This window comes from Monodelphis domestica, chromosome 2 (assembly GCF_027887165.1).
Source record: "Monodelphis domestica isolate mMonDom1 chromosome 2, mMonDom1.pri, whole genome shotgun sequence".
In the NCBI taxonomy this organism is placed as follows: domain Eukaryota; kingdom Metazoa; phylum Chordata; class Mammalia; order Didelphimorphia; family Didelphidae; genus Monodelphis; species Monodelphis domestica.
Genome location: NC_077228.1, coordinates 528,951,193 through 528,970,124, shown reverse-complemented (window position 1 = coordinate 528,970,124; position 18,932 = coordinate 528,951,193). Strand labels below are relative to the sequence as shown.

The 18,932-nt window shown below is 47.2% G+C and overlaps 1 protein-coding gene across 5 annotated transcripts in view; it reads left to right on the top strand.

Moving 5' to 3' along the window:
* VPS8 (VPS8 subunit of CORVET complex) overlaps positions 1-18,932 on the top strand; it is a 175,298-nt gene that overhangs the window by 145,199 nt on the left and 11,167 nt on the right. For all 5 annotated transcript variants that reach the window (XM_056819884.1, XM_056819883.1, XM_056819882.1 and 2 more), the window contains one exon: positions 4,429-4,479. In XM_056819884.1, coding sequence (XP_056675862.1) covers positions 4,429-4,479 — 51 coding nt within the window. The remainder of the gene's footprint in view (positions 1-4,428; positions 4,480-18,932) is intronic.

Sequence of the window (18,932 nt, the reverse complement as noted above, 5' to 3'; positions counted from 1 at the left end):
GCAAAGACCTGAAAACAAAGTGGGTGCCCATTGCTTTGCAGAATGACTAAAAGAAACCAGGTTATGTGACTGTAATGAAATAGTATGACTAGAAAAAATCTGAGGGATCCAGAGATGTGCAGGAAGATTTACGTGAACTGATGCTAAATATAGTGAGCAGAACTGGGAGAATAAGTGTCCCCAGTAACTAGACCACAGAAGCGAAAAGAGCAATAAAAGGAAATGAAATGCTGGCAGTCATGAAGACTGATCCTGGCCCTGGAGAAAGATGAGAAAGTGGGGGGAGTGGACATGCTTGGTCACATTTTCAGGCAGATATGACGGCCATGTGGACCTTACTCAACTGAGATTGGGTTTTTCCTTTATTATAAAGGAGGTTCCCCATGAAGTAGTAAAGCTAACCAGACATGAGTGTGTATCAAAGACAGACCAATCATTAAAACCTTTTAAAAGAAAATGTGGGAGAGGAACAAACCAGCTCCTCTCTCTCTCCTCTCTCTCTTTCTCTCTCTCTCTCTCTCTCTCTCTCTCTCTCTCTCTCTCTCTCTCTCTCTCTCTCTCTCTCTCTCTCTCTCTCTCTCCCTCTCCCTCCCCCCCCTCTCTCTGTCTCTGTCTCTGTCTCCCCCTCTCTCTCTGTCTATCTCTCCCCTTTGTTTCTTGTTCTCTCCCTGTCTGTCTTTGTCTTTGTATATTGCTCTCTCTCTCTCTCTCTCTGTGTCTCTGCCTTTGTCTCTCTCTGTGTCTCTGTCTCTCTGTCTCTCTTTGTGTGTGTGTCTGTGTCTCTCTGTCTCTGTCTCTCTGTCTCTGTCTCTGTCTCTCTCCCCCTCTCTCTCTGTCTCTGACTCTCTCTCTCTCTTCCCTTCTCTCTGTCTCTCTCTCTCTCCCTCTCTCTGTCTTTCTCTCTCTGCCTCTCCCTCTCTCTCTCGCTCTCTTCCTCTCTCTCTTCTCTCTCCCCCCTTCTTTCCCTCCCTCCTTTATGTATGTGTATCTATAATTTAACAGGCTCTGTCTATATATATATATTTTATTTAATATGTATATACTGTATAAAATATAAAAGATTTCCAGACAGTAAACCATGTCATCCCTTTCTAGCAGATCCCATCTTCTGAGTAGCACCTGGAGCTGAAAGGTTGTGGACATGCAGCCCCTTCCCTTCAGGAGGCTGGCGCTTTGTCTTGACATCTCTGTGGCCACATTTCTTTTCCCCAGGGAAATGTAAGCTACTTGAGGGTAGAGACTGTATTCTTGCCCCCAATGTCTGGCACATCATTTTTGTTGTTGTGTCTGACTCTTCATGACCCCATTTGGAGTTTTCTTGGCAATGATCCTGGAGTGGTTTGCATTTCTTTCTCCTCGCTTTACAAATGAGGAAATTGAGGCTAACAAGTTAAAGCGACTTGCCAGGTCTCAAAGCTAGTAAGTGTGTGAGGCCAGGTTTGAACTCCCATCTTCCTGACTCCGGGCCCAGCACTCTATCCATTTACCACCTAGCTGCCCTCCCATCATACCCACTCAGTAAATGTTTGTTGATTGAACTGAAGATTGAGATCGTCTATGAGTCCTTGTTTGATGCAGTTGTGTAGATAATTTTGTTCAGGGATCTGTCAGTAGCCAATACCAGTGGAGGCCTCAAACTTAGACCAATACCTCCCAAACAGAAATCCTGATGGAAAAGAGCTTCCCTCTAGACAGAAGGTCATCCAGATGTCTCAGAAGACTCTGAAGACTCCTCAGAAGAGACTCTGCAAGCACAGCTTACAAGAACCCGGGCCAGGAACTAGATGAAGAGGCAATGTGATGGGTCCCCCACTGCGCTCACCCTTTGGGGCATGGTCTTGGCCCTGGTTCTGCTGACAAGCACCGATCTGACATCCCTGAGTTCGCCTGCTGGAATAAGAAGAAAATGGGGCCAGATGGCATTTGGGAAGTTGCAGAGTGCTCCCCAAGTGCTCCTTTACACACAAACCCATTCTAAACACCAGCAATCTCCCAGGTGGGCTCTCTCGCTACACATCATGGACCCGAAGGATCGGCATTGTGGGGAATAGAAAAGGCAGGGAGAGATACATGGATGGGAGAGCACAGCTCTTAGTAAGTGCTCCATCTGTGCCAGCCACCGTGTTTGCCCAGTTCTGGGATACAAATGCAAGCCCTCGGGAATCGTCCACTGTAGTGAAGGACAAGGAACAGGCCATCTCCGAGAGAGAGGAGCCAGAAAGCAGGGCTTAGGGAGTGAGCGTTTGGTTCCTATTCCCAGAGCTTGAGCAGCCCAGGGAGAAGGGTGTGCTTGGGCTTGGGCTGATGAGTGGTGGCTTTTCAGCAATCTGGGGCCTCCTGGAAACAAAGACCTTGGTCATTTGAACGATTGCCAAGCCATTCCCTTCACTTCCCTTCTCCCGGCCTGCATTTATGAGATTTATCTTTTTAATTTAAGTACCAGATGTTTATATTTATCCCTGAGACATTTCTGGTCTTTTCATCTGAGCTCAGCGTTCCAGCCTGACAAGGTCATTTTTAATCCTGATTTCAGCAAACATTTGTGAAGCCCCCATCCTGCTCCAGAGAGGCCCTGGGGGCACAAAGAGAGAACCCAATCGGTCTCTGCCCGCCAGGAGCTTCCATTCTCCTGAATGGATAAGCTTGGGAAGAGGCGAGCAAATGTAGGGCCTGGACTTCATGAGGGAAGGGGCTAGAGCAGCATCCGCAGAAAAGGCAGAGGCGAGAAGGAGGAGACACTGTGCACACATGGCTGCTGTCAGAGACAACGTGAATGGATGGGCGGCCAGCCGGACTAGAATGGACAGAGTACCCCAAGGAGGGTCCTTGGAAAAAAAGACTAAAAGGGAGGTGGAACCACATTGTGGGAAGCTTCTAAGTGACTTAAAATCCTTTAGATTATGAATTCATCAAGGCCAGAGACTTTTTTTTCAAACCGTTTCCATCTTAGAATCATTACTACGTATTGGTTTCAAGACAGAAGAGTGGTAAAGACTAGGATAATGGGGGTTAAGTGACTTGCTTAGTGTCACACATGTAGGAAGGGTCTGAGGCCAGATTTGAACCCAGGATCTCCTGTTTCTAGGCCTGACTCTCAATCCCCTGAGTTACTCAGCTGCCCTGTCTTCTTTATATTAATTGTATCTCCCCCAGTGCTTAGCACAAAACCTGGCATACCGTAGGGACATATTTATTGCATTGGCTCAATTATAATAGCTAACATTTCTACAGAGCTTTGAGTTCCTAAGCTCTGTTCACTTAAGATCTCGCTTATGCTCACAACTCGGTGAAGTCGGTAATTATCCCCATTTTACAGATGAGAAAACGAATATGGGAAGGACTAGTAAATATCTGAGGCAGAATTTAAATTCACATTTTCCTGTCTCCGAGGCCAGCTCTGAGAGGTTTGATTTTGTCCTCAAGACATAGGGAGCCGTGGGTTTGAGGAGTGAAGGGAAATGGCATGGGCAGATCTCCTTTAGAAATACCAGTTTGGCAGCCAGGGAAGACAAATCAGAGAAGGGACTGACTGCAGGCAAAGAAAAATTAGGAGGTGACGGAGGCCTCAGATAGGGTGGAGACTGAGTAGAAATGGAGAGCAGAATAATTAGTTTGTCCTTTATGGCATTAACTAGCCCTTTAGGTGCTGTGTTACCTGAAAATTTGATAAGCATCTTCCAAATTCCTCAAGGGAACCAATAAAAGGTCATGCCAAGAATGAAAATAACCAGTCTTAGTCCAGGAGAAGAGGTAAAGAAATGCACCTCCCTCCTTTCTCTGGCCAGGTGGGGAGCCAAGTGTACAATGCATTTCACATGCTGTCAGCCATGGTCCTTGAATCTTGATTTTGAAGAACTATTTTTCTTTGGTATAGGAGAAGGCTCCCTGGATGGGGTGGGATGGGTAGCAAAGAGACTGTGATTGTAAAAACAAAAGGCATCAGTAAAGAGTTTTTATTTTTTTGTAAAGCCCACACCACCACATATGGAGGCCACTGTCCTTTTCTGTTGGTCTGTAAGTAAAAGCTCAAACCAGCTAGCCAGCCTGTTCAGTCTACAGCCCCTTCATGGAAACCTTTCTGAGTCTCACAGTCCAAGGTTTCCTCCTTTGCTGATTGATATCTGATCTCTGGAGCTCCACAGGGTATGCTATGGGTTAAGCAATGGGGGTTAAGTGATTTGCCCAGGGTCACATTGCTGGGAAGTGTCTAAGGTCAGATTTGAACTCGGGACCTCCCATTTCTAGGCCTGACTCCATCCACTGAGCTACCCAGCTGCCCCCCCGCCCCCATTTGTGTTTTACACAAAATGTATAAGCTGCTTTATGGGGAAGGTCTTTTTCATCTCCATTACTCAAATTCACCCCAAATTCCTTAAGTTTCAGTTACAGAAAACTGAAGCATAACAAAAGCATCCTTCATTTTTACAGATGAAAACATCTCCCTCTTGTCCTTCACCCCGAGGAGATTCTGCTAAGAAGGTAAGCTTACTCTCTTTTTCAAGCCATAAAACAAATAGCTATAGTTCCTTGTGCTTTGGGGCCAGCCTGTGTCTGGCCTGTGTCTCTATCTATTTGTTTTGTCTCTTTCATTAAATTTTTGCATTCAAGTAACAATTGCCCAGGTCCTACCAAAAGTGCCCAAGTAGATGCTTCAGTGGGTAAATGTTTCCTTGTGTCAGCCTTGACCCTCCCTGAGGGTGGTTTGGGGCCAGTCTTCTCCTTGGTGTCTTTAGGCGTCTAAGAAAAAGTTCATCGTTGGGAATGATCAGTTGGCCAGTTTAATCCATTGATCATCAGTTGCCTTTCATCCCCTTGTCCTTTAGTCTTATCTGGTCATCCCTTTCCAAACTCAAACCCTGGGTCATTCTCACCTTCTGCCTTCTCTTGCCAGGACTTCCATGGAAGTTGGTATCTGAGCGGGGCCTTGGGGTGTGTGGGGGAGAGGGGAGGAGGGATCACATTCCAGACATGGGTGACCAAGTGATTGAACATTCGGGCGTTCTTGAATGGGGCCCAAGTAGCCGGTCAGTTGAACTAGAAGGGAGAAGGAAGAAAGGTGGGAAAGAATATGAAATGAGCCTGGCCAGGGAAGGACAGATTAGAGAGGGCTGAGACTAGAGGGAGAGACCCCTTAGGAGCTCTGCAGTCACTGAAACAAGAAGTGATGTAGGTCTGAGCTAGGGTGAGCAGAGACAACAGGGTAAGTGTGAGACTCATGTTGGACGTAGAATCAATGAGACTTGACGAATGGTGGGCTATGGGGATGAAGGAGAGAGTGGGGAGAGGTGGGAAGAAGAGAAGGAGGCACAGAGACAAAGGGCAGGGTTGAGATGTGGAAGGAGGATTACAAATTTCATTTGAGCTCTTTTGAGTTTGAAAGCCTGTGAGACAGATGTCTGGTAGCAGAACCTCGAGGGAAAAGTAAGAACACCAAGTGAAGGCTTTGAATTTTTCAAGGCAGAAGGATGCCATGAGTAAGGAGAGATTAAAGATAAAAGAAATACAGAAAATGAGCGAGCTGGCATTGTCTTGAGGAGAAGGAATCCCAAGCACCAGGGCACCTTCTCAGGGATGAAGCAAAGGAGGAAAGGTTGGCGGATGACAGAAAGTGGCTTTGAACTATGGAAAGGGGGAGCTCCCAACAGAAGGCCTCTGTTTTCTCCCTTCAAGTAGAAGGTAAGGGCCTCTCTTGGAGAGGGAGGGGTCAGGAGGCCTGAGGACAGACTTGGAATGACTGATGCAAAGAGTACCAGAGATGGTCAGTCAGAAAAGAACAAGGAGATTGGCAGGTTCAGGACCCATTTGAGACTTGGTGACCTAAATTTGGAGAGAACCCAGACTGGGTGGCTTTTCCCACTAATGTGAATAGAAACAGGAGAAGGCAGATGGTGGCGATGACCCAGGGCTTGGGTTAGAAAGGGGGAGGGGGAATAAAGAGTAACAGGGATGAGTGGATTAAACTGGTTAACTCGAAGGCCAGAAGAGAAGGGAGCTGGAGAACAAGGAGGAGTGCAGGGTCTTGACATCATGGTGAGAACAGAGAGTTGGTATAGAGGATGTGGGAGGGGACGTGCTGGTCCAAAGAGGACATGACCTGTGTGTAACTGATAAGGAGTGAAGAGGAGTCAAAGGATTCCGGAGTTTGTAGGGACCTCAGTGGGCTTCTAATCCGAACCATAGCTGGAAAAGAATTCCTTCTCCGCCTACCTGACATCTCATCGTTGAGCCTTCACTTCACCATAGTCAACGAGGGAGATGCCCCTTCTGTGCCCCAGTGGGAAGTTCTTCATGGTGTCAAGTCTAAACTCGCCTCTTAGTTTCCCGTGGCTCTGCCCTGTAGCCATACCCAACAGTGTGAATAGCTCTTTAACGTGGCAGCTTCGTCTATTTGGCTGGCACTCTCCCCCAGATTTCTTTTCCAGAACATACACCCTGGCTTCCTTCAAATGGTCAATTCAGCTGAACATGCACAAAGTTCCCCCTCTGTGCTCAGATACCGTGACTGCATTTCACTTTCCTTATAACCCTCCTCTGCACAGCTTCCAGGATCCTTCCAAAACTAGCTTTTCCAGGACTCTAGGGCAGAGGGCAAGCATGCCTGGCCTCAGCTCTTTGCTGAGAGCTGTGCCTTTCTTCATCAGCGACCCAAGATACAGTTAACTTCCTTGGCTCCATACCCCTTCACTGGCTTGGGCTTGTGGTCCATTACAGTCCCCAGATCTTGTTGAACAAATCTTAGCCCCGGGGCCGCCATCTTTTGCTGACAAAGTTGATTTTTAGATCCCAAGTGTCAGCCTTTATATTTATTCCTATTAAATGTCTTCATTCATTTCAACCCAGTGATCTCTCCATATCGTTTTTAATCCCAACTCTGTCATCCAATGTGTTAGCTGTCCTTCCCAGCTACTCCAGAGCCAGCTCACGGCAAAAACGTGAGTGAGAGGGCCCCCTGACCTGCCAGCCTCCGTCCTCAGTCTCCCTCTGACTTCTCTCTGACTACCCACAGTAAATACTAAAGCCTTCTCCAAGTGTAAAGTGCTTGTTGGCCTGTCCAAACCCTACCCTCCTTAAAGGGTTGAAGGGAAACGACTTTGTGAGGTGCTGTTCTCTGACCCACTGCTCCCCTTCATGAGCTCAGCAATCCAGCTAGGCTGACATTTTCTCCATCCCTCACACAGAGCAATCCATCCCCCTCTTTTTGCCTTTGAAGTGACTCTGCCCAGGACTGAAATGTTCGCCTCACCTCTGCTTCTTAGAAAGCCTTACTTCTGGGGCAGCTGGGTAGCTCAGTGGATTGAGAGCTAGCCCTAGAGACGGGAGGTCCTGGGTTCAAATCTGGCCTCAGACACTTCCCAGCTGTGTGACCCTGGGCAAGTCACTTGACCCCCATTGCCTAGCCCTTACCACTCTTCTGCCTTGGAGCTAATACATAGTGTTGACTCCAAGACAGAAGGTAAGAGGGTTTAAAAAAAAAAAAGCCTTACTTCCATCAGAGATGAAGCTCATCTTCATGAGAAGAGCTTCCCCTCCCCTCAGTTGCCCTAGAGTGACTTCCCTTCTAAGTCTACCATCCATCCATCTTTGCATGTGTCTCATTTGAATTGTTTATGTACATGGGGTCTTCTCCATTAGAATGTGAGCTCCTGGACAAAATAGGACCAGAATTCATAGGGAGGAAGAGAAGCTCTAGAATACTAAGGGAGATCATGAAAGGAAAAAAAAAGCAGGAATGAAGGGCAGTTAGCACGTGTGGACCTTGTACTGCAGCATAAAGCAGAAGTTCTTAAAATCATTTGGGACTGGATCAGAAACAGAAAAAAAAATCAGTGGAACAGACTAGACAAAGAAAAATTAGAAATGATTGATCTCCGTAACTCCGTATTTGATAAACCCCAGAACATAAATTACATAGGAAAGAACTCCCTATTAGGGAAGAATTACTAGAAAAGCATTCTGGCAGAAATTAAATTGAACCAACATTTTACACCATACGCCACAGCAAATTTACAATGTTGCACGACCAAAATGCTAAAGATTATGCTATTAAAAAAAAATTAGAAGAGAGACCAAGCATATCCCCTTCACTACAGGCAGAGGATACATTCTGGTTGTTTTTTTTTTTTAACCTCACCTTCCATCTTAGAATCAATACTAAGTATTGGTTCCAAAGCAGAAGGATGCTAGGCAATGGGGATTAAATGATTAGCCCAGGGTTACATAGTTAAGCAATGTTTGAGGCCATATTTGAACCCACATCCTCTTGGGTCTAGTCCTGGCTAGCTGCCCCCAGAGGATAAATTCTTAACAACCAAAGGATGGTGACATATGCCAAAGATTAAAAAGATCATTTGATTACATGGAATGAAACCTTTGGGGTGAAGAGAATTAACACAATTAGGACAAGATAGGGAATGGTCAGCTGGGGGCATATCAGCATCTCAAAGGTCACTACAGAGAACCCAGCTTGGGGGCAGGGGGGAGGCATGATAGTAGCAGGAGGCGAAGGAAGGGATTGTCATCCTCACATTAGGGCCTATCAATATGAAATGACTTTTCCAGGGCACTCCCAGCTACCTTATGGTTCTGAGAGTTTAGGAGGTTGATGGCCTAGAAGAGACTGGGCCATTTGGACAAGGCAGTGTGGCCTATTGCAGAGAGTCAGCAAAACCTGAGCATGTCGTCTTCCATCTTTCACTTCTGCTAACTCTTCAGCAAAGATCCCTGAAACTCCCTAAGCCTCAGCTTCCTCATGTGAAAAAAAAACAGGGATAATAACAACAGCACTGCCCTCCCACAGTGATGAGGGTTTCTGCAAACTTTAACATGCTTTGAGCTACAGCTATTATTCCATGGGACATAGATGGACATGCATATCGGAGACCCTAGTGTGAAGACAGTTTGAGGTGGGCAAGAATACAGGTCTGGTAGTGAGCTGCCAAAAAAGAAGAAGAACTAATCTGGATTAGTGCAGTAAGGAGTTAGCCTTTGCTGGGGTGAGCTTCAGAGGATGAAAGGCTTCTAGGGGAAGATGGCAGAGGGAATCTGGAGGTAGAGAAAGGAACATGTCTGCTGCTTCTTGCCCATTCTGGGACATTACTTCTGGGACATTAAGGAGTCCTCCAGTCTAGAGTGTAATATTTGTGAGGAAAAGTGGGTAGGATATGAAGAACAGGGGATACTGAAGGTTTGTAGAGGGAATGGAGGAGTTGAAGGGAGAGAGGGAATATAGCTGCCAGTGAGGTAAAAGGAGAGAGATGCCCCCTGCCGAGAGGCTATTTTTGAAAAATGGGGTTCCTGAGAAATGGGCCACTTATGATAGCCTGAGGATATATCTTCTCTATAGATTGATGTGGAAGATACCTCAGAGCAGGTAAGCACGGACCCTCCTAAGGGACAAACCTCCCCTCAGACTTAGTTTCCCAGCAGGGGTCCAATAAGGACTGTTTATAGTTGACTGGCTGTCCTGAGGTTCAGCTCCCTCTATGTCCCCTGAAATGTTAGGCCTCCTATCTGACTACAATATTCAAATAAAGATAAATTTTGATAACAAGTTTGGATTGGGGAGGTATCAGGGAAGGGAGAAGAGGGATTTCCCTAGATGAGGTTTGAGTCTCTCAACTTTTGAGCTGAGGCCAGGGCTCACAGGCTGGTGGAGGGTTTCTTTTATTCCTATCTATGCTAATGCTAGCTTTCTTAAGTTCAAAATCTTAGCAGTAGACAGCAAGCAACAAGAAAAGTTCTGGCCTTCAGAGCTGGTTGGGCCTGTCTCTTCAGGCTGACACCCCTAAAGACCAGCCTTACAGTCCAAACTGCTTCCCTTAAGTCCTTTTGCCCAATAAACATGATCACAAGGATCTAGGTAGAGCACACAGTCAGGAAATTCAGGTGAAAAGGCACTTCCATCCAGATACAGGTAGAGAGGCTCCTTCCAGTTCCAGGGCCAGGAAGGAAGAGAGTCATGAGACCAACTGCTACTACCAGTTTCCCCTCCCCTCACCAACTGTCATTCTTGTCAATATCTACTCTCTAATATTCCAACTACCATTTGTTCCACCTGATTGGCAGAAAGTCCAAAACTTGCTTTAGTTTTCCTTTCCACAAGAGAGGGGAGCTAGGAATGCACAAGAAAATGTAGAATTCAAAGTGGGAAAGCCTAAGATGAAGGAGAATTTGTTAATAGAGCAAGAATGCCAGAGAGCACAATGGAAAAGGAAGGCAGAAAATGATGGGACCCATGCAAGGCTAGGGTTCCAAGCACAGAGAAATCAAAGGAAAGGATTTTTGCCTATATCCAAAGGAGAGTGGGTGCTGGTACTTTGTCTGCCTTAAGTTGGGGAATGTCTACTTGATAAAGATCACCCACCATCTAGGGTGCAAAGCACAAAGACAGTGCCTCACTCTCTATGACTCCATTAGCCAAGACCTCCTAGATTTCTGAGACCCTCATGGCTGAGGAAGAATGAGGTAGGCAGTAGATTCTGTATTCTAGACTGACCTCCCAACATGGCAGAGTTTGACTCCTCAACCATCACTGAGTCCCCAGAAATGAAGGCCCCTCAATACTTTAGGTACACCAAGGTTCAGGTCCATGATGATTTCAAGTCTTTCTCCCATGCTATAAACATGGACATATCCCAAGACTCCACCCCTAGCCCTATTCTCTCTCTATAGTCTCTTTTGGCAAGTTCTGTCCATTCCCATGACTTGGCATCCCTTCTGGATATGCGGCTCCCTTATCTATAGCTGCACCCCTTACACTCCCCTAGACTTCGCAGCCTTGATAATGGTTTTATGTTCATGCCACATCCTTGCATTCCTCCAGGCTTTGAACCTTTGCCATCTTTGATTCTATCCTCCCTCTCCCATGTTCTCTCAGTTGCCAAGTCTTGTTGACTCTTGAATGAAGCCTTGGCTTCATAATTTGTATCATCCCTTATGGTTTCCCTTGGTCAGTGCTCCCTTCTCACCCAGCCTGCAGAGGTAGCCTCCCACGTCTTTCTCTCCCCAGGCTGTCCTCTCTCCAGGCCATCCTCTTCACAGCTCTGTATCCAATTGGCCCATTTTCTCACTGTGGTCATATTGCTCTGCTCAAATATTCCCTGGCTGACTCACCATCACCTACTGAATGATGTCCAAAGTCCTAATCCTGCCATTCAAGTTGACCTACCATTTGGATCTATTCCAGTCTATTTTGAGGACTTCCAAGGGGTTTGAAAGAGTCAGACCAGCCAACAAGGTTAAAGCAAGAGGCCTAAAGGCCCTGATCAGACTTATTTTAACTTCCAGAAAGGAAAGACTTGAGGCTGAAGGGGGACCAGGGAATGGGAGTATAAAGGGGGAGACCCCCACTCATCACCTTACTTGTCTCTCTCTTCTGATTGCATGGTTGGAGGGCAGAACAATGAACTCCTCATAATGCCTCCCTTTAGAGAGCTCAGACTTTCCAGCTAACTTCATTTACCTTCAGCTGCTCTCTCCAGTGTAGACTCCTGGAACATCATGCCTCAGCCTTGTACCATCCGGCACTGCACCAGCCTACCTTTTGGGTTGTAGATTATAAACTCCTCAAGGGCTTTCTTTTCCTTATTTGTATCAGCACTTAGACCGTGCCCGACACATCATAGATACTTAATAAATATTTGTTAATTGACTGATGGAGGAGGGAAGAGTATGACCACAGTGATCCTGGGGCTTCTTCCAGCCTTGGCACTAGGAGAAAGGAGAGTTCAGTGGTAGATCTACGGAGAGGCAACTGCTGGTCAGTCCTGGTGCCCCCAGCCTCAGCTTCAGTCTGATCTTGCTCCTGATTTCCCTGGAGGTTTTGTCTTGTCTTCCAGCACAATGGGCCAGATCACCCTATCCGGAATGAGAGCAGACACCTCCAAACCCAGGACTATGAGTCAGTCTTCCCCCACCCCAGTTCAAGCACAGCCCTTCTCCTAGATTAGCTGTGGGGAAAGTAGGAAGAGGAGGGCCTCATGGAAGATAGATCCAAGACCCACTCTGGCATCATAGGCAGAGCATGGCCCATGAGCAGAATCATGGGGGAGCAAGCTCAGCACACTTTGGATACGTCAGATACTAGGTCTCTCAACCTCAATTTCTTCATCTGTGCATTGGGCATAAAAATAACTCCTACCTCACCAGGGTTTTTGAGGATAAACTGAGAGAAAGTATGGAAATATTTTATACACTTTAAAGTACTTCTATAAACGTTAGCAACAAGGAATGAAAGGTCCTAGCTTGGGAGATTGGAAGCACAGAAGATTCCAAAGAAGAAAGGAAAGGAAAGGAAAAGGCAGTCCAAAAACAGACCACCTATCGCAGAAGCCCCACACAGGGTGGGTGGATTAGTTGATCTGTTTTCAGGTCACATGGGAACAAATTTACCTTTTAGCCTTATTGCCCATTACTTACCTTCATGTATTCAAAATTCTGGCCAGAATTGACCCCACTTCCTCTCCCCTTCTTTTCCTGCCCTTTCCCAACTCCTTGCCTTTGCTCAGACTGTTCTCCTGTGCCTGAAATGTAGCTGCACAAATCTGCCCCTGAATGGGCCCAGTTGTGATGCCATCCTCATATTGGGGTTTCCCGAGTAGGCTCTCCCACTTCAGACGTCTCTGGTCTCTTCCCTGGTTTCTTCACCCTCACCTCCCTCCATTCTCCTTTGTATCCCCAGTGCCTAGCTCAATGCTTAGCGCATAGTAGGTTTCAGTAAATATCCCCTGCCTCCATGCTTGGCCATCACACAGGCACTCATGGGATGTTAACCATCCTCAGTGCCACATTGGTCCTTTATGGCAAACTTCATAGCCCAGATTAGGATGATATCAGCCTGGGGCCCATTTATTTACAGTTGCTGTTTTAAAGGGTTTGGGCTTGTGTGTCTTTCCACACCAACAAGAACAGTCGAACAACTAGCAAAGAGACCTGCAGCTCCTGGTGTATTTTCTCTGGTAATTGGAGTGTTTGGGGGGATGGAGGTGCTCTCTCCTTGGCCCCTTTACAATTTCATCCTGCATTCATGTTAAACAAAGAATTGTAGAACAGAAATAACAACTTGCTAGTTCTGTTGGCTAACAGCAGGCTTCTCCTTCAAAGGCACCGTGCCAAAAATGTGGACCCTTTTCTCTGCCTTGGATACTGTCTCCACTGAGACTCTTCCAAAAGGAAAAAATAAAAGAACAAACCTAAATCATGTTGACAGAGAGAAGCAGCCCATGTTCAAACTGATATTGACTCCGCAGAGATCACAAGGACGTTCTGGGGCTGAGACAGCTCTGGGCTGTTTCTTGCCTCCGGATGCGAGTAAAATAGCATCGCCTGAAACCCCAGGCTGCCCTGCTCTCCACCACGAAGCAGCCCTGCCTTCAAGTGGCAGAAAGGGTCAGCTGGAACCCATTGTGGTCTCCCCACATGGCCACCAATCTGCAATGAGATTATAGCCTGCGTTGTGAGAGAGTCACTGCCCTTTGACCCAGACAGCCCCTACCGGTCATGTACCCCAAGTAAGGCAGAGGCACCCCTTCTGCTGAAACATCCCTCACAGCACCTTTTGTGCCAACACAGAAATCAGTTGGGGAATGGCCACAGCAGGTATGGTCTGGGAATGGAATGGAAGCTGATTGCATCAGAAGAAACAGCCAAGAGGATGAATGCAGAGAAGCCTAGGAAGGAGCTCCGTGATCTCCTGGAGAACTGACAGCAGCCCAGAAAATCATCTCCACTCGCCCCACAGTCATGCCAACAAAAGGATGTTAGAACAATCACAGTGTAGAGTATAATAGTAGCGATGTACGTAACCTTCAAGCAGACAAAGGGCTTTACACGCATTCTTGCGTCTGATCTTGACAGCCCTGAGAAAAGCTGTTATCCCCACTTTACAGATGAGGACGCTCACACAGGATTGCTCAGCTAGTCACTGTCAGAAGCAAGATTGGAACCCAGGTAATGCCCCAAAATCTATTCCGACAGCAATCAAGTCCCCTACCTGCCTCGGAAGCAAACACTGTAATTGTAATAATCTTTCTTGACCCCAGAGAGGAACTAAGAAAAAGCATTTCCCTCCCACACTGGAGGATGTTGGTAGACTTGGCCTCGCTCTTTTCTCTGTTACTTAGAGAAGGCTTCCAGGATGGAGAGGAGGCATGGAGCTGGGGATGATGTATGTCAGAACCGGAGGCTTAAAAAGACTAAGAAAAGACTCCTCTGGAGCCCTAGAATCTCTCTCATCTCCCTCCCCCTGCTTGCACTGACAGCCCAAGTCAAGGAGCCGTCTCTGCTCAGTGGCTGCCAACATCAACCAACAGATCAAAACAAGAAGGTAGATTTTATATGGTTTTTTCCTCTTGTGTTTTTCTTACCCCAAAATCCTATCATAACACCAACTACCACAAAAAGCCAGAACCTCTGTAGCATCAACAAACCCAGAAGAAGGAAAAACCTGGAGACTGCTTCCAGCGTCAGTTCAGTCAAGTGCCAGCGAATGATGAGCGGAGAGCAAGAGCCAGCCTTCTTTAGGGTGCTGCTTCGTGTGTGCATGAGCATGAGATTGTGACTGTACTCACCGGGGTGGGACCTCAATGTACAAGGCAGCTCCTAGGACAGCAGACCCTTACGGATGTGTCTAGAGTCTTTGTCGCTCTAGAATCTGATGATATCCAACAAGACTTGAAGTAAGTGAGCTGCAGCTCGGCCTCAACTGGCACTATCTAGCCCCACGGACATCCTCGCCGCAGGACCCAGCCCATCTCTTGGTTCTCTTGGGGCCCAGATCATCGTGCATGTAAAGCACCTGCTCAAGGTCCCTATGCTGATGACCGGCTTGGTTGTCTCCCCTCCCTCCATGTGCCCTCATCTGGACAGCCTGCTTTTTTTCTCATACTTCAAGGCTCTTGGTCAGGTGAATACTCACCACTTCTTAGATGTCCATTCGAGTCTTCCCATGGCCACAGGTTCATTACTCTGTAGCCAGCCTGGAGAGCAGCCTTTAGACTAGGCCTTAGACCACAAACATGCAATCTGCACTTCATCACAGCCTTCCCACTGTAGAAGGACCTACCAAAACTTGTTCTCCACTGGCACAGCCCCAGAAAACTCAGCCACCGCCACCTCAGGCTGCTGCATTAGGGTAGGGCTTTGAGTGGAGAACACTTTCTTTATCAACATTGTTCTCCTTTTTGTGTGACGAGGCCAATCTATGACATGACTGGATCTCAGAAAGGAAACTAGAGGGTTGGGGCCTTCAGCAATGTCATCTACAAATTCTTTTTGCTTGTGGACTTTGCAATTTTGTGTATGGACAAGAGACCTTGTTAGAGGAGACCCTTTAACGAGCTATTGGGCTCTACCAAGTGGGGAAGGTATTTCGTAGTCAACATATCTTCTTGGCATCTTTCATTCAATTCTATAACAATTAAGATATGGCCTTTGCATAAGCCTCTCTGCTCCCTTCAGATTCCCTCATTAAGAATGCCATTGCTGGGTTTATAGATGAGTCGTCTCATTAAAATGCCTTGTATGAGAAAGTAGCTAGGCAGATGTGCTGGTGCTTCTTAATGTCCTCGTTTTTATGGTTGTTAGTAATAAGGCCAGAGATTTCTCTCGTGCCTCTTTCATATACTGGAAGAACGGATCCCTCTGTCCTCAGAATTGCGTTACTTTTGGCATAGAAGTGATCCAGACCAGCTCCTTTCCCACCTTTGTTTTGTTCATTGCCTTTCTTACTAGATTGTCATTTCCTCTAGAAATGCATCTGGGACCATGTTGTTAGAGTCCAGTAACCTTGGTGATGGAACGAGCTGATTAGAAATGCCTTTGCAGAGTTTCTGTAGCTTTCCTCAGCTCCTTGTCTGCCTTCCAGGGTCATGCTTAAAGGCCCCGGGGATGCTTTGCCGTCCTAGGCCTTTCCCCATGTGTTACTGAAGCCGGCTATTTCTTTTTCCTCTTCTCTCTGTTTTATGAGGGGACGCTGCTCCTAATCTTCCTCCCTACTTCTCCATATGTTTTCCCAAATTTGTATCTAAACCTCTGGGACTTGGAAAAGCCTCCTGCAAGGGATCAAGGGAAAGGGGTAGGCTGCCACTTAAAGGAAATCAGGGACGCCGACTCATGAAAAGCCCAGAGTTGGGAGATGGAGGGTCATGTGCGGTGGACATCAGGAAGGCCAGTGTCACTGAAAGAGGTGATGAGGGCCTGCACTAAGGTGGTGGACGTACTAAGCAGAAATGAGGGCATGTAGACAAGAGATGCCATGAAGGTAGAAACAACAAGACTTGGCAATAGATTGGTTACAGGAAGAGTGAGCCTGGAACTCAAGAAAAAGACTAGGGGAGAAAGAAAGCACAAATGCTTTCCACATTTTATATATACCCATGTATGTGTGCATACTCATATGTATATATACATACAGCGCATAGACATCCGTTGTCACTGAGCTCAGGGGTGCAATCACCAAGAGAAACAGTATGAAGGAAAAGAGAAAGAAGATACAGAATGGAGCCTTAGGAGACACTCATGGTTATGAGCACACTCTAGATAAATAAAGATTCAGGAAAGGAGTCTAAGAAAAGTTAGTCCTCGCCTTTCTGTTAAAATACAATCAGTGTCATTTTGAGAATGTTTTGGTGCGTACCATGTTTCCCATTTTTTTTCAATCCTTACCTTCTGCCTTAGAATCAATACTAAGTATCTGTTCTAAGGCAAAAGCGTGGTAAGGGTTAGGCAGTTGGAATTAAGTGGCTTGTCCAGGATCACTCAACTAAGCAACATCTGAAGCCACATTTGAACCTTGGGTCTTCCATGTCCAGGCCTGGCTCTTTACCCTCTGAGCCAGAAAGAGGTCTACCTTCTCTTTCTTGCTCTTTTCTAGGAGAAGCTCTTTGCAATCCGGAGATGTGAGTTTTCTGTGTGGTCCCTTAACCTCTGGCCTCTTTCATTTATTCCTTGTGAGCCCTATTTTCCAGGATTCTTCACTGACCCCACTTACTTCCACCTTTGCCTTGAAGTCTCTGAGTAGCAAGTGTGGTGGCTAAATCTGTGAGATTCTTTGTGGCATTTCTCTGCCTCTTCATCCACTATAACGGCTTCTTTGCATGGGGATCTGTCCTGAGCACTCTAAAGAGAAGATGAGCAAATGCTCCGGGAAATGGTACTTCTTGTTGCCTTTGGAAACATGATAAAAACAAATTCCATCAGTGCCTCTGTTTGCCTCTCTGGGGGAAGGGGATGCTGTGAGCCATCTTCCCATTTAGCTTCAATCTCCTTTGGGCTTCTGGCTTTATACAGCAGAAACATCACAACTGAGATGACTCATTCCCTCTTGCAGCACATTCCTCATTGGTCATTGAGTAAGGCTCCCATAGAGGGACTATTAACAGCTAACTTAATGTTTCTAGATTATCTGGAAGTTCTATGATTCCAAACATCCTCTTCCCCCTTGGAGCCATTCTGCCTCCATCAATGCAGAGCCCCTTTTAACTATTACCTTCCATCTTAGAATCAAAACTACATTATTGGTTTCAAGGCAGAAAAACGTTAAGGGCTAGGCAAGGTGGTTAAGTGACTTGTCCAAGATCACACAGCTAGGAAGTGTCTATGGAAGATTTAAAGTCAGGACCTTCCATCTGTAGGCCTGGCTCTATCCACTTATCCACTGAGCCACCCTGCTGCCCCCAGAGTGCCATCTTGTATGGGTCTATGTTGCATGGGTGGCTGTGACCAAAGAACGCCTCAGCCATCATAGTGGTGTTGTGCCCTTCAGCACTCATTTAGTGGATCCAGGCCCATCTGCTGCGGGGGCAGCTCTCAGAGCTCTCCAGCCTGGCAGACCCTGCCTGCCCTTGGACAGCGCCCAGCATCCCCTTCCTACCAGTCTCCAAGACTGCCCCTTCTCTTAGCACCGTGCGGAAACGGAGGCCCAGACAGGAAATCTGACTTGGCCAGTCACTTGGGTTCTGAGGGTCAGAGGCAGAATTCACACACAGGTCCTCTGGAGGCAGCAGCCCACTCGTGATTTTTACATTCACAATTGAATTCAAGACAGGAGGACCCAAGGGAGAGTGCTAGAGAGCCAAGGCCTGGGCGTGCTGCTCCCTAGAGGGGGGTCATAGCTGCGGGTTTGCCTTGATGGCCGCAGACGTTCCTCTTCACTCTAAGGGTGTGAGCCTAACTGGACCAGCCTCCAGAAGCGCCAGGTTGAATGGGCCTCCATGGAGTTTCCCCCACGAGTCTGCTCGTGGCCCCAGTGCCCGGCCCCAGAAAGGGGGCTCTGAGCTTAGGTGACATTTAGCCAATAACAAGGGCGGCTTTCCCCTGTCTTCTGTGCAATGAGCCCGGCCCGCCGCGGTCTTCAGGACCTCCTCCAGACGAGGGGTGTCTCAGGATGGACGCTTGCTCTAGGTGCCCGGAGGCAGCCCCGGCTGGCGCCTCTGCTGCCCGGTGCTGAGGATGCGGAGACGATTGCTCCTCAGCCCTTTGGCTCAGATCACGTGAGGCTACGGAGACCCAAAGAGAGATTCTCATTCCCAAGGAACGAGGGAGACAGCGTGTATGTGTATACGTTTGTATGGAATAAATACGAGGGGCTCCGCGGAAAGGGGAGCCGGAGAAACCAGGAAAAGCTTCCTCTAATTGTGTTCTAAAGGAAGAGAGGAATTCTCTGAAGTAGAGGTGAGGAAGAAGTGTGCTCACAGCATGCCAGGATAAAGGCACGGAGGTGGGAGATGGCGTGTCCAGTGCAAGGAACAGAGACAGACAGTAGATGGTCCTGAGGAGTTTTACTTTAGCTCTATCCCATACAGGTGCTGTTTTTGTTGGTTTTTTAAAGAAAGGAAAAGGCCTCACACAGCCCTGGTGTTTCTATCACAACAGAAAAAACTGCTTGCAGGGACCTCAGCCAGCTAGGCCGGAGACCAAGAGACATGGCCGGGGAG